The 12,717-nt window shown below is 48.3% G+C and overlaps 1 protein-coding gene across 2 annotated transcripts in view; it reads right to left on the bottom strand.

The window, feature by feature from the left end:
- ZBTB11 (zinc finger and BTB domain containing 11) overlaps positions 1 to 12,717 on the bottom strand; it is a 49,957-nt gene that overhangs the window by 14,744 nt on the left and 22,496 nt on the right. For both annotated transcript variants that reach the window (XM_074999108.1, XM_074999117.1), the window contains exon 8: positions 11,613 to 11,730. In XM_074999108.1, coding sequence (XP_074855209.1) covers positions 11,613 to 11,730 — 118 coding nt within the window. The remainder of the gene's footprint in view (positions 1 to 11,612; positions 11,731 to 12,717) is intronic.

The following is a 12,717-nucleotide window of genomic DNA, read 5'->3' as shown; positions in this document are numbered from 1 at the left end:
AATAACAGCTAATTTCAAGACTTGGAATGTATCTTAGGGACTTCAGACATTTTCTGGGGCTGGGAGTTGGCCACAGTGCAGAGCTTGGCCTGCAGCTCCTGTCCTGCAGCTGTGTTTTTTGCGAACAGGAGGGAGTTGTGAAAGGGGCTCTCCTGGTGAAGGAGGGGGCAATTTACAGCACCTTGGGGTAAGTGACTGTCTGGAGTGTATGGGGGTTTGTGTGGGGGTTCTGGGCTTGTGTTTGTCTGGAGTTTTGACTGATGAGCTGTTTGTTTGTTTGAAAGGCCCTGTGCTCAGGCTGGCAGTTGGAAGCTGAGAACCTTAATTAGGATTTGAAATCTAAAACTCTCTGCTCATTGGTTGAGCTGTAGCCAGAGGGAGGGACTATCAGGAAGGCCAGACTTTATAAACCCTGCTGGTAAGTGACCAGGGCACTTGGTAACAGGAGGGAGTTTTGAGTGGGTGCGTAGAGGGTGCTAGTTACTTCTGACCACCTTTAGATGTAAAAAACTTTATAAAACTATATCCCAAACATTTAAATAAAAGCTCCATATATAATCAAATTTATTCTTAGGACAAAATGCAGGCAGAAGCCAAGCAGCAGCATGAGGGCTATCCTGTTTATTGTGTTGAGTGTAACATGTATGATTACCTGCCCTGTGGGCGGGTGGCATGTGTGTGCACTCAGTGCAAGGAGCTCCTGACCCTCAGAGACTGAGTTTGGGCTTTGGAGGCCAGGCTGGCTGAATTGGAGGAGCTAAGGGAGGCAGAGAGATATGATGATGATGATTTCTGGGACACTGCAGTACTGTCCCACCTCCAGTCTGACAGCCTCAATGCTGTTAAGGAGGATGAAAGGCTCAGGGGAAGAGAGCAGTCAATGGGAGCAGAGGGAAATCATTCCATAGTTGGGACCCTCTTGCAAAGGATGTTCTAGTATCCTCTCACACCAAGGATACCTCTCTGGGGGAGGGAAAGACAGGTTACTCACCGTAGTAACGGTGGTTCTTCGAGATGTGTCCCCGTGGGTGCTCCACAATAGGTGTCGGGCTCGCCCAGCACCGCAGATCGGATCTTCCAAGCAGTTTCTGCCGGACCGCGCATGCGCCGGCGCGCGCCACTCCCTTGCGCACTCCTGGCCACGTGCGCGATCCGGTCCCCGCCGGTTCCTTGACCAACCGCCTCGGATGCTCCTGCAAAACACTAAACAGAGATCCGAAGCGGGGAGGATGGGCGGGTAGTGGAGCACCCACGGGGACACATCTCGAAGAACCACCGTTACTACGGTGAGTAACCTGTCTTTCTTCTTCGAGTGTCCCCATGGGTGCTCCACAATAGGTGACTACCCACCAGTAACCCAAGATAGGAGGTGGGTAATCGGATTATGTGCAGCTTGTCCCCGAGAGGACCGCTGTCGAGAGACGGGTATCCTCTTGGAATACCCTCTGAAGGGCATAATGTTTGGCGAAGGTGTTATAGGATGACCAGGTCGCCGCTCTGCAAATGTCTTTTAGCGCAACGCCCTTGAAAACGGCTGTTGATGCCGCCACCGCCCTAGTGGAATGAGCCCTGGGAGTGGGCAGTAAAGGAGTCTTTTTGAGTTCGTAGCACATTTTTATGCAGGATACGATGTGCTTCGAGATTCTCTGCGAAGAGAGACCTTCTCCTTTCGATTTGGGAGCGAGAGAGACTAGGAGTCTATCCATTTTCCGGAAGGACTTGGTCCTGTCTACATAGAAGGCTAGTGCCCTCCTCACGTCCAGGAGGTGTAGGCGCGCCTTTGTTAGAGTTATGAGGCTTTGGATAAAACGAGGGTAAAACGATGGGTTCGTTAATGTGAAACTCAGAAGAAACCTTGGGAACAAAGGCTGGATGCAGCCGTATGGTTACCGCCTCCTTGGAAAAAAACAGTGCAGGGTGGCGTTGCCGTAACTGCCGCAAGCTCGCTCACCCTGCGAGCTGACGTAATTGTGAGAAGAAAGGTCGTCTTTATCGTAAGGAGGCGGAGGGAAACCGTGGCCAAGGGCTCAAACGGTGGTCCCGTTAGCACGTTAAGCACCAGGTCCAAGTTCCACGAAGGTGGAAGCGGTTTCCGAGGGGGGTATAGGTTTACCAACCCTTTGAGGAACCTGGTAATCATGGGATGGGCGAACACCGTGTGCCCTTCCTCCTCGTGTCTGAACGCCGAAATGGTGGCAAGGTGGACCTTTAACGAGGATAGTGAGTGTCCTCCTCTCTTGAGGTCCAGTAAATACTCTAATATTACAGGTATAGGCACCGAAAGGGGGGCCAGCTGTTTGGTAGAACACCATGCCGTGAAGCGAGTCCATTTCTGCTTGTAGGTCTTCCTGGTGGAAGTCCTCCTGCTACTTTCTAAGACTTGCTGCACTTCCTCCGTGCATGTGCTCTCTAGGGAGCTGAGCCATGGATTAACCACACTTGTAGTCGCAGGCCTTGGGGGTGCGGCTGCACTATGGACCCCTGGGCTTGCGTGAGCAGATCCGGCGCCACCGGAAGAGGCATCGGTGGATGGTCCGACATGTGCAGGAGTAGGGGGAACCATTGCTGTCGATCCCACGTTGGGACTATCAGGATCATTCGGGCTCCTTCCCTCCTGGCTTTCTGCAAGACTTTGTGGATCAGCACTGTGGGAGGAAAAGCGTAAAGCAGGGGGCCCCTCCACGAGATCGCGAACGTGTCCCCCAGGGACCCCCCGTCTCAGTCCTGCCCTGGAGCAGAATCGTGGGCACTTCTTGTGTTGAGTGGCAAACAGGTCTATCTGGGGAAAACCCTATGCGTGGAAAATCGGTCGTAGCAGATTGGGACGGATCTGCCACTCGTGCGTGAGTGCAAAACACCTGCTCAGCTGGTCTGCCTTCACATTGTGAGCGCCTGGTAAGTACGAGGCTTTCAAGATAATATTGCTGGCGATGCACCAGTTCCATAACCGGACTGCTTCCGCACATAAGGCACGGGACCGAGCTCCTCCTTGCCGATTTATATAAAACATGGTGGAGGTATTGTCTGTACTGATCCCGATGACTTTGCCTTGTATATGGTCTCGAAAGTGTCTGCAGGCGTTGAACACTGCTCTGAGCTCCAGTATATTTATGTGCAGTGACTGCTCCGTGGAGGACCACAGCCCTTGAGTCACCTCTTCGCCCATGTGTGCTCCCCACCCTATGAGGGAGGCATCTGTAGTAAGAAAAACCGATATTTGTGGTTGGTGGAAGGGTACCCCTGTTAGCAAGTTCTTGGGGTTTACCCACCATTGCAGGGATTTGCGCACCTCTGCTGTGGGCGACACCACCCTGTGAACGGTGTGTGCTGCCGGTTTGTATACGCTTGCCAGCCAGTGCTGCATGCTGCGCATGTGTAACCTGGCGTTCTGTACTACGAACGTCGCCGCTGCCATGTGGCTCAGCAGCTGTAAGCACGTCAGGACCGGCACCGTAGGGCTGAAGGTGATGACCTGCACGAGGGAGCCGATGGCCCGAAAGCGAGTCTCTGGTAGATACACTCTCGCTGTGATAGAATTTATGCATGCCCCTATGAACTCTATGTCCTGTGTGGGGTCTATCTTTGATTTTGCCAGATTGATAACCAGGCCGAGCGAAGAGAACATGCCCGCTGTGACGCGTATCATGCGTAGTACCTCCTCCTTCGACGCCCCTTTGAATAGGCAGTCGTCCAGATACGGGAATATAAATACCCCCTGTCTGTGCAGGTAGGCTGACACCACTGCCAAGGTCTTGGTGAAGACTCTGGGGGCCGAGGAGAGGCCAAACGGTAGGACCTTGTATTGAAAATGTTCTTTGCCTACCATGAACTGGAGGAATCGCCGGTGAGCCGGATGGATAGTTATGTGAAAATATGCATCTTGTAAATCGAGGGCTGCAAACCAATCTCCATCGTCCAGTGCCGTAAGGATGGAGGCGATTGTGATCATCCGAAAGCGTTGCTTGCGCAGGTACCGGTTGAGGCCTTGAAGATCTAAGATGGGCCTCCAGCCTCCTGTCGTCTTCTCCGTGAGGAAGTACCTCGAGTAGAACCCTTTTCCTTGCAGTTGCTCCGGCAGTCTTTCCACTGCCCCTATGAGCATGAGATGGTCTACCTCCTGCTTGAGCCTCGCTACGTGGGAGGCCTCCTGGAGGTGGGGCCTGGGTGGAGGTCGTGGCGGTGGGAGCGACTGGAAGGGGATGGCGTACCCCGTGGCTATGATCTCCAGCACCCATTTGTCTGTGGTGATCCTTTGCCACTGGTCGTAGAATGGCCGGAGGCGATGGTGGAATAGCCGCTTTGGATGACCTTGTGCGATGGTAGTGAGGGCGCAGCCCTGGATCTGTGTGAAAAACTTGTGGCCTTTGGCCCTGCCCCGAGGACGCACGGCTCTGTTGTGAACGTCGCCTGGGAGTTCTGTACTGCTGGTGCTGTTGATGTCGCCCTTGCTCGTAACCCCTGTGGTACTGGGGATGCTGTTGCTGGTACTGGTACCGTCTTTGTTGAGGGTAGTACTTTTTCTTTCTGTATGGAGGGGTGTAAATCCCCAGGGTTGTAAGTGTGGCTCTTGAATCTTTACTGGAATGAAGGACCGTGTCAGTTGATTCAGCAAACAGCTTCTGCGAGTCGAAGGGAAGATCGACTATCTTTGCCTGCAGATCCCTCGGTATACCCGAAGTCTGGAGCCAGGACTCCCTTCGCATCACCACTGCCGTAGCTGTGGAACGTGCTGCTGTGTCCGCAACATCCAGGGTGATCTGAACTCCCGTCCTCGAGGCCTCGTAGCCTTCTTGCACGATGGCCTTGAGCACCGGTTTCTTGTCCTCTGGAAGCGAGTCCATGAGGGAGGTTAACCTAGTGTAGTTGTCGAAATTATGGTTCGCTAAATGCGCTGCATAATTTGCCATTCGCAACAGTAGAGTGGAGGAGGAGTAGACCTTTCTGCCGAACAGCTCTAGCTTCTTGGCATCTTTGTCTGTTCCCCCTGTCCTGAATTGAGATGTCTTTGATCTTTGTTGCGACGACTCCACCACCAAGGAATTTGGTTGTGGGTGGCTGAACAGGAACTCCATGCCCTTCGCCGGCACAAAGTATTTCTTATCCGCTCTCTTGTGGACAGGCGGAATAGTCGCAGGGGTCTGCCATATCGTAGTGGCGGACTCCAAGATTGCTTCATCAAGCGGTATTGCTATTTTGGAGGAGGTCGGAGGTCTGAGATTTTTGAGGAGCTTATGGTGTTTCTCTTGCACCTCTGCTGTCTGGATGCCTTGCGTGAAGGCCACCCTCTTAAACAGCTCTTGAAACTGTTTGAGATCGTCCGGAGGATGGACGTCCCCTGGGGCCGTAGCCTCGTCCAGGGAGGAGAGCGAGGAACCACTGGTGTACGCCTCTCTGGACCCTTCCGGTTCCTGTTGGTGATGGTACACCCTCTCGCTAGAGGCTTGCGAGGGAAAATCTCGGGGTTCCATAACCAGTCCCCCCTGAGATACTTGAGTCTCTGTCCCCGTTCGCGATTGCCCTCGGGGATACGAGATCGTGTGTGGGGATCTTTCCCTGGTAGATTGCCGGTGGTGTCTATGCCCCGCGTGATAGGGGCGACCATGGCAGTATAGGCACTGTTCTTGGGAAGGTGACCTAGAACACTCCCTTGGTGCATACCCTCTGCGTCTGGGGGAGCGAGATCGTTGAGAGATCTGGGACACTGGAGAGAGCGATTTTGGATAGTATTCCAGCGGCTCAAACCCCAGGAAGGGTGAAGGTGGTCCCAGCCAGGGCGAGGCTGGTTGTAAAAATGGAGACGGGGGCTCCGGGTAGGCTAGGGGGGACCCCTGCCTTCTGGTTGGAGTCTGCAGCATAAGCGGAGGGCTGAAAGAAAGCAACTCCGCAGCCCTGTCTGGAGGGGGGCTGCGGTGCCTTGTTTTGTGTGCAGCCTTCCCCTTCCCTTGAGGAGGTAACTCTGCCCCCTGGCGTGTAGGGGATCTCGGCCCCGTCCGCGCCGTGCTCGTCATTCTCATGGGCGGTGCATGCAGGCTGCGTGCCTGCGCACTCTGCACCGCCGGTTCCCTGGGGGTCAGTGCCGCTGCTTGCGGTGCCGCCGGTACCGGCGCTTGTTTAGCCGCCGCCCTGCCTGCCGTGCGGGGCGGCTGTTGGATTATCGGAGGCTGAGCCGCTTCCACGTGGCTCTCCATGCCGCCGCCGATCAGCTGTTGCTGTGGCTGGGGGCTGCGCGCTCCCCCCGTCCCGCTCGCTGTTGCTGCCGGCAGGGATCAGGCTGGGGAGGCTTTCCTCCGTTTTTGCGCTGATGGGGTGAGGGAGGCGGCTTTCCTTTTAAAGGCCCTGGAGGGTCCCTCCTGCTGCGGCCGCTCCGGCACGTCTGGCTGGAGGGCCTTGTCGAAGAGCAGCATTTTAAGCCGCATCTCCCTGTCCTTCCTTGCTCTGGCTGTTAGTTTTGCACAGAAGGAGCATTTCTGCGTGACATGGGACTCCCCCAGGCACCTTATGCAGAGACTGTGCCCATCAGACGCTGGCATTGCCTCTCTCGGCAGCACTCACATTTCTTAAATCCTGAAGAGGACATTGTTGGTGAGTCTTTCAGTTGTTAATGGGTACTTAGCACCTTCTCTGTGCTGTTTTTCCCCTTCTCTGATAGCCTGCCAAGGCAGGAGGGCTGATGGCCCTAGGCTCCTGGCCTCCGGTGTTCTGCTTGTTACTGGGACTGGACTGAATGCCGTCCCGCTTGTTTTTTTTGTTTTTGTTTTTTTTGAAAAATAACAACTGGCTAACTTGCAGTAGCCTAAGAACTTGAAAACTTAAAAGAAAAAACAGTTAAAACCATTGAATACGCTAACTTGGCCTTAGCCTGGTTCGGATTCCGTCTGCAGCCGACGGCGGTTAAGAGGAACTGGCGGGGACCGGATCGTGCACGTGGCCAGGAACGCGCAAGGGAGCGGCGCGTGCCGGCGCATGCGCGGTCCAGCAGAAACTGCTTGGAAGATCCGATCTGCGGCGCCAGGCGAGCCCGACACCTATTGTGGAGCACCCACGGGGACACTCGAAGAACACCACCAGTTATTAGGAAGAGGCAGGTGTTCATAGTGGGTGTTTATATCAGTAGAAACACAGATGGGTTTGTGATGACCAGGAGAACCGTATGGTGATTTGCCTGCCTGGTGCGAAGGTTACGGATCTCTCAAGGCATCTAGATAAACTTATGTGTAGTGCTGAGAGGGAGCCGGTGGTCATGGTACATCTAGGTACCAATCACATAGGAAGGGGTAGGAGAGATATCCCGAAGGCCAACTTTAGGCTGCTAGGAAAGAGACTGAAATCCAGGACCTCTAAGGTGGCATTCTCAGAAATGCTTCCTGTTCCACGCACAGGGCCAGGCAGGCAGGCAGGCAGGCAAAACCTCAGTGTCTCAATGCATGGATGAGACAATGGTGTAGAGAGGAGGGATTTAGTTTCATTAGGAACTGGGGGCACTTTTGGGAGAGGGGGAGCCCATACAGGAAGGACGGGCTCCACCTAAACCAAGGTGGATCCAGACTGCTGGCACTAAACATTAAAAAGGTCATGCAGCAGTTTTTAAACTAAGAGATGGGGGAAAGCCCAGTGGTGCGGAGGAGCACGTGGATCAGACAGAGACTCCTCTTAGAGGAGAGTCCATTGATAGAGATTCTCTAGGTTTTAGTCAGAAAGAGAGGAGAGGAGATGATAAAATATGCGCCAGATCAGACAAGAGACACTTACATATAAAAGAACTTAACAATACATCAGGGAAGAGCACACAAATAAGCGGTGGCAATTTTTTAAAGTGCTTCTACACAAATGCTAGAAGTCTAACTTATAAGATGGGTGAACTGAAGTACCTTGTATTAAAGGAGGAGATTGACATGACAGGCAACACAGAAACCTGGTGGAATGAGGACAATCAGTGGGACTCAGTCATACCGGGATATAAAATATATCAGAAGGACAGAATAGGTCGTAGAGGTGGCAGAGTGACACTGTATGTGAAAGATAATGTAGAGTCAAATGAAGTAAAAATCTTAAATGAATGAAAATATTCCATGGAATCACTCTGGATAGTTATGTCATGCTCTAAAAAGAATATAACACTCGGGATATATTATGGACCACCTGACCAGGACAGTGATAGTGATGTTGAAATGCTGAGGGAGATTAGAGAGGCTATAAAAATAAAAAAACAATAATATTAGGGGACTTCAATTATCCCCATACTGACTGTGTGCATGTCATCTCAGGACAAGATGCACAGATAAAATTTCTTGATGCCTTAAAATGACTGCTTCTTGCAGTAACTGGTACAGGAACCCACCAGGGGAGACGCAATTCTCAATTTAGTACTGAATGGAACATAGCATCTGGTCCAGGAGGTAACTATTACAGGAATGCTCAGGAATAGTGATTGTAATATAACAACATTTAACATTCCTGGTGACACCACCACCTCAACAGTCCAGTACTCTGGCATTTACTTTCAAGAAGGAGAATTACACAAAAATAAGGATGTTAGTTAAACAGAAATTAAAAGGTGAAGTGACTAGAGTAAAATCCCAGCAAGCTGCCTGGCAACTTTTCAAGGACACCATAATGGAGACCCAACTTAAATGTATACCCCAAATTAAAAAGCATCATAAAAGACCTAAAAAAGAGCCACCATGGCTTAACAACCATGTGAAAAAAGTAGTGAGAGATAAAGAGGCATCTTTTAAAAAGTGGAAGTCCAGTCCTAGTGAGATAAACAGGAAGGAACAAACACTGCCTAATTAAGTGTAAAAATGTAATAAGAAAAGCCGAAGAAGATTTTGAGGAACAGCTAGCCAAACAACTCAAAAAGTAACAGCAAAATGTTTTTAAGTACATTGGAAGCAGGAAGCCTGCTAAAAACCCAATTGGGATCCTGGACAATTGAAATACACAAGGAGCAATCAAGGACAATAAAGCCATTGCAAAGAGACTAAATGATTTCTTTGCTTCTGTCTTCATGGCTGAGGATGTTAGGGAGATTCCCAAACCTGCACTGTCCTTTGCGGGTGATGAATCTGAGCAACTGTCCTGGATTGAAGTGTCATTAGAGGATATTTTGGAACCAAAAAGAGAGAAAACCAACAACTTAACAGTAACAAATCACCAGGGCTGGATGGCACTCATCCCAGGGTTCTGAAAGAACTCAAATGTGAAATTGCAGAATTATTAACTGTGATTTGTAAACTATCCTTACAATCAGCTTCTGGACTCAAGGACTGGAAGACAGCTAACATAATGCCAATATTTAAAAAGGGCTCTAGAGGAGACTCTGGCAATTACAGACTGGTAAGTCTAAAGTCAGTATTGAGCAAATTAATTGAAACCACAGTAAAGAATAAAATCGTTAGACACATAGAAGAACATAATTTGTTGGGCAAAAGTCAACATGGTTTCTGTAAAAGAAAATCATGTTACTAATCTATTAGAATTCTTTGAAGATGTTAACAAACATGCAGGCAAAGGGGGATCCAATAGATATAGTATACTTAGATTTCCAGAAAGCCTTTGACAAAGTGCCTCACCAAAGGCTCTTGTGTAAATTAGGCTGTCATGGGATGAGGGAAGATCCTTTCATGAACTGGTTAAAAGACAGGAAACAAAGGGTAAAAATACACAGTAATTTTTCTGAATGGAGAAGGGCAACGAGTGGTGTTCCCCAAGGGTCAGTCCTAGAACCAATCCTATTCAAGTTATTCATAAATATCTAGAGTAGGGATTCCCAACCTGTGGGTTGGAACCCAAACATGGGTCACAATTAAATTTGTTAAGGGTTGCCAGCAGCTTGGAGCAGCATGTGGCTCTTACAGAAGTCATTTGCAGCTCCTTAACTCTGCCACATCCAGAAGCTCTCTATAGATAGAGAAGCAATTATGCATTACAAAGACAGCTTCTCCACCTTTGATATTCATAGCCATCCCAGGCAAGCCATTACTTTCAGTAAGTAATTTTCACCCTGACTCTCTTCCTCCATTTTGCTCCCCCTTCTGTTCTATGTAGCTGATCTGTCAATTTTCATTCTTTGTTTTTATCTCCCCCACTGCCTGAGTGTGACTCCTGCAACCCCTCAACCCGAGTGCGACTCCCCTTGCCCCCCACAGCTTGAATGTGACTCCCCCAGGCTCTGAGTATGACCCTCCCAGCCTGTGTGTGGGGTTCGAGCTGTTTGCTGATGAGGGTCTTTCCCCCACCCCAACTCAGATCAACTATAATAAAATAAACAACTATAATAAACAGTGTTATTAACTTGTTTCCCCTTTTTCTATGAAATTACTATGAATATATAAACATGAGGGGGTGCAATTTTATATTCTTGTCTCAGGCGCAAAATTAGCTAGTGATGGCACTGCTTGCCCCTCCCCCCTATATTTTTGAATTGCCTTCGGTCACCAAGTCATCTTGATCTGTCAAAATGAGTCCCCATCTGGAAAAGGCTGGGAACCGCTGGAGAGAAAGGGTTAAGTAGTGAGGTGGTAAAGTTTGCGGATGATACTAAACTGTTCAAAATAGTCAAGAAGAAAGCAGACTGTGAAGAACTTCAAAAAGATCTAACCAGACTGAGTGACTGGGCAACAAAATGGCAAATGAAGTTTAATGTGGGTAAGTGTAAAGTACTCCACATTGGAAAAAATAAGTCTGAGCATACATACAATATGATGGGGGCTAATATAGCTGCAACTAATCAGGAAAGAGATCTTGCGGTTATCATGGATAGTTGTCTGAAAACATCCATGCAGTGTGCAGGAGCAGTCAAAAAAGCAAATAGGAGGTTAGCAATTATTAAAAAAAGGGATAGAAAATAAGAAAGAATATCTTACTCTGCCCCTATATTAAAACTATGGAAGGACCACATCTTGAATACTACATACAGATGTGGTCTCCTCACCTCAAAAAAGATATTTTGGCATAAGAAAAGGTTCAGAAAAGGGCAACTAAAATTATTATGGGTTTGGAAAGGGTCCCAAATGAGATGAGGTTAAAGAGACTGGGACTTTTCAGTTGAGGAAAGAGACTGAGGGGGGATATGATAGAGGTATATAAAATCCCAAGTGGTGTGAAGAGGGCAAATAAAGGGAAGTTATTTACTTGTTCCCATAACATAAGAACTAGAGGACACCAAATGAAATTAACGGATAGCATATTTAAAACTTATAATAGAAAGCTCTTTTTCACACAGCGCAGTCAACCTGTGGAACTCCTTGCCAGAGGCGGCTGTGAAGGCTAGGACTATAACAGAGTTCAACAAAGAGCTAGATAAATTCATGGAAGTTAGGTCTATAAAAGGCTATTAGCCAGGGAGTAGGAATGGTGTCCTGGCCTCTGTTTGTCAGAGGCTGGAGATGGATGGCAGGAGACAAGTTGCTTGATCTTTGTCTTTGGTCCACCTCATCTGGGGCGCCTGACACTGGCCACTGTCAGCAAAGGGGATACTGGGTTAGACACACCCCAGATTTCCCTAATGACCACCTTATCCCTGCTCCCCTCCGCAACAATCCTATGGGAGGCCAAAGTTCACCCGTGCTCATTAGCAAGTGTTAGGAACTTAAGGATCAGTTTATACTCACTGAGTACACTGATATCCACGAATTTCAGGCTTTGGCTGGTGTTTCTTTATGTGCTTACTAAGTCCTGAGGCTCTGTGAAACGACTTTCCACAAATGGAGCAAAGATACTTAGATTCTCCTGTAAACCGAAAAACAACAACAATTCACAAGGCTATGTCTGCCATCTGAGCCCCAACTTGCTGCAGTGTTTTAAAGCGAGTATATAATTTTCACAGAATTAATCTGAAATACTCAGAGCTTTATTAGTGTACTGAGAGGGAAGCTTGTTTATATACACTAACCCTTGGCATCTAACTGGTATTTTTAAGAATATTCTTTACATGCAGGTGTAATCTTGGATAATACTACTATACATATTTGAAGATTTAAACTTCTGTATCAGAAGTTCCTTAAAACAGTTTACACAACAATCTCACACTTTACCATTTTTTCTTACCTTAACTCTGAACAGCATTAAAACCAAACACAATTACTGATTAAATAAATTCTACCCAGCACCTGCAATTTTATTAACAGTTTAGCATACAGGAATGGAGGATCTGGATAGAGAAATCAGAGAGCAGCCACTTTAATATGAAATTCTCAGATTTTATCAGGCTGTTCTTGAATATTAGATTGACAGAAGGATGGGGTCAGAACAGACATAGAAATCCTTCTGTCTTCTGGAACTTGAAACTGCACTGTCAAGGCAAACAATTTTTTATGCTTAATTATTGATACACTGTACTCCAGGAAATTAATATGCACAGAACTTCAATATGTTAAGCTACCTTAAAATACCTGAAGTTTACATTAAACTATTACATCATCATATATAACTTTCCTTTGTCACCCTTAAGCTCCCTCTTGGTTTCTAATATTTGAGAACGCATTAACTTCACAAGACAAGATAGTAGACAAATCCTGTATTCCGCAGTTAAGGAAACAGCTCTTGAAATATGGTGGCTCCCTGGTGAGTAAGGCAGTAGAGAACATTTAAATTGGAGCAAAAGCCTCATAACTCCAGTGGAATGAAGACAGATTCTGAAAAGCCATGCAACTTCCAGAACATAAGCATATAGTATGACACAGTCAACACTGAGGAAACTAATGTAAAACCCAAGTG

This window comes from Carettochelys insculpta, chromosome 1 (assembly GCF_033958435.1).
Source record: "Carettochelys insculpta isolate YL-2023 chromosome 1, ASM3395843v1, whole genome shotgun sequence".
In the NCBI taxonomy this organism is placed as follows: Eukaryota; Metazoa; Chordata; order Testudines; family Carettochelyidae; genus Carettochelys; species Carettochelys insculpta.
This window is presented reverse-complemented; position numbering and strand designations above follow the sequence as displayed.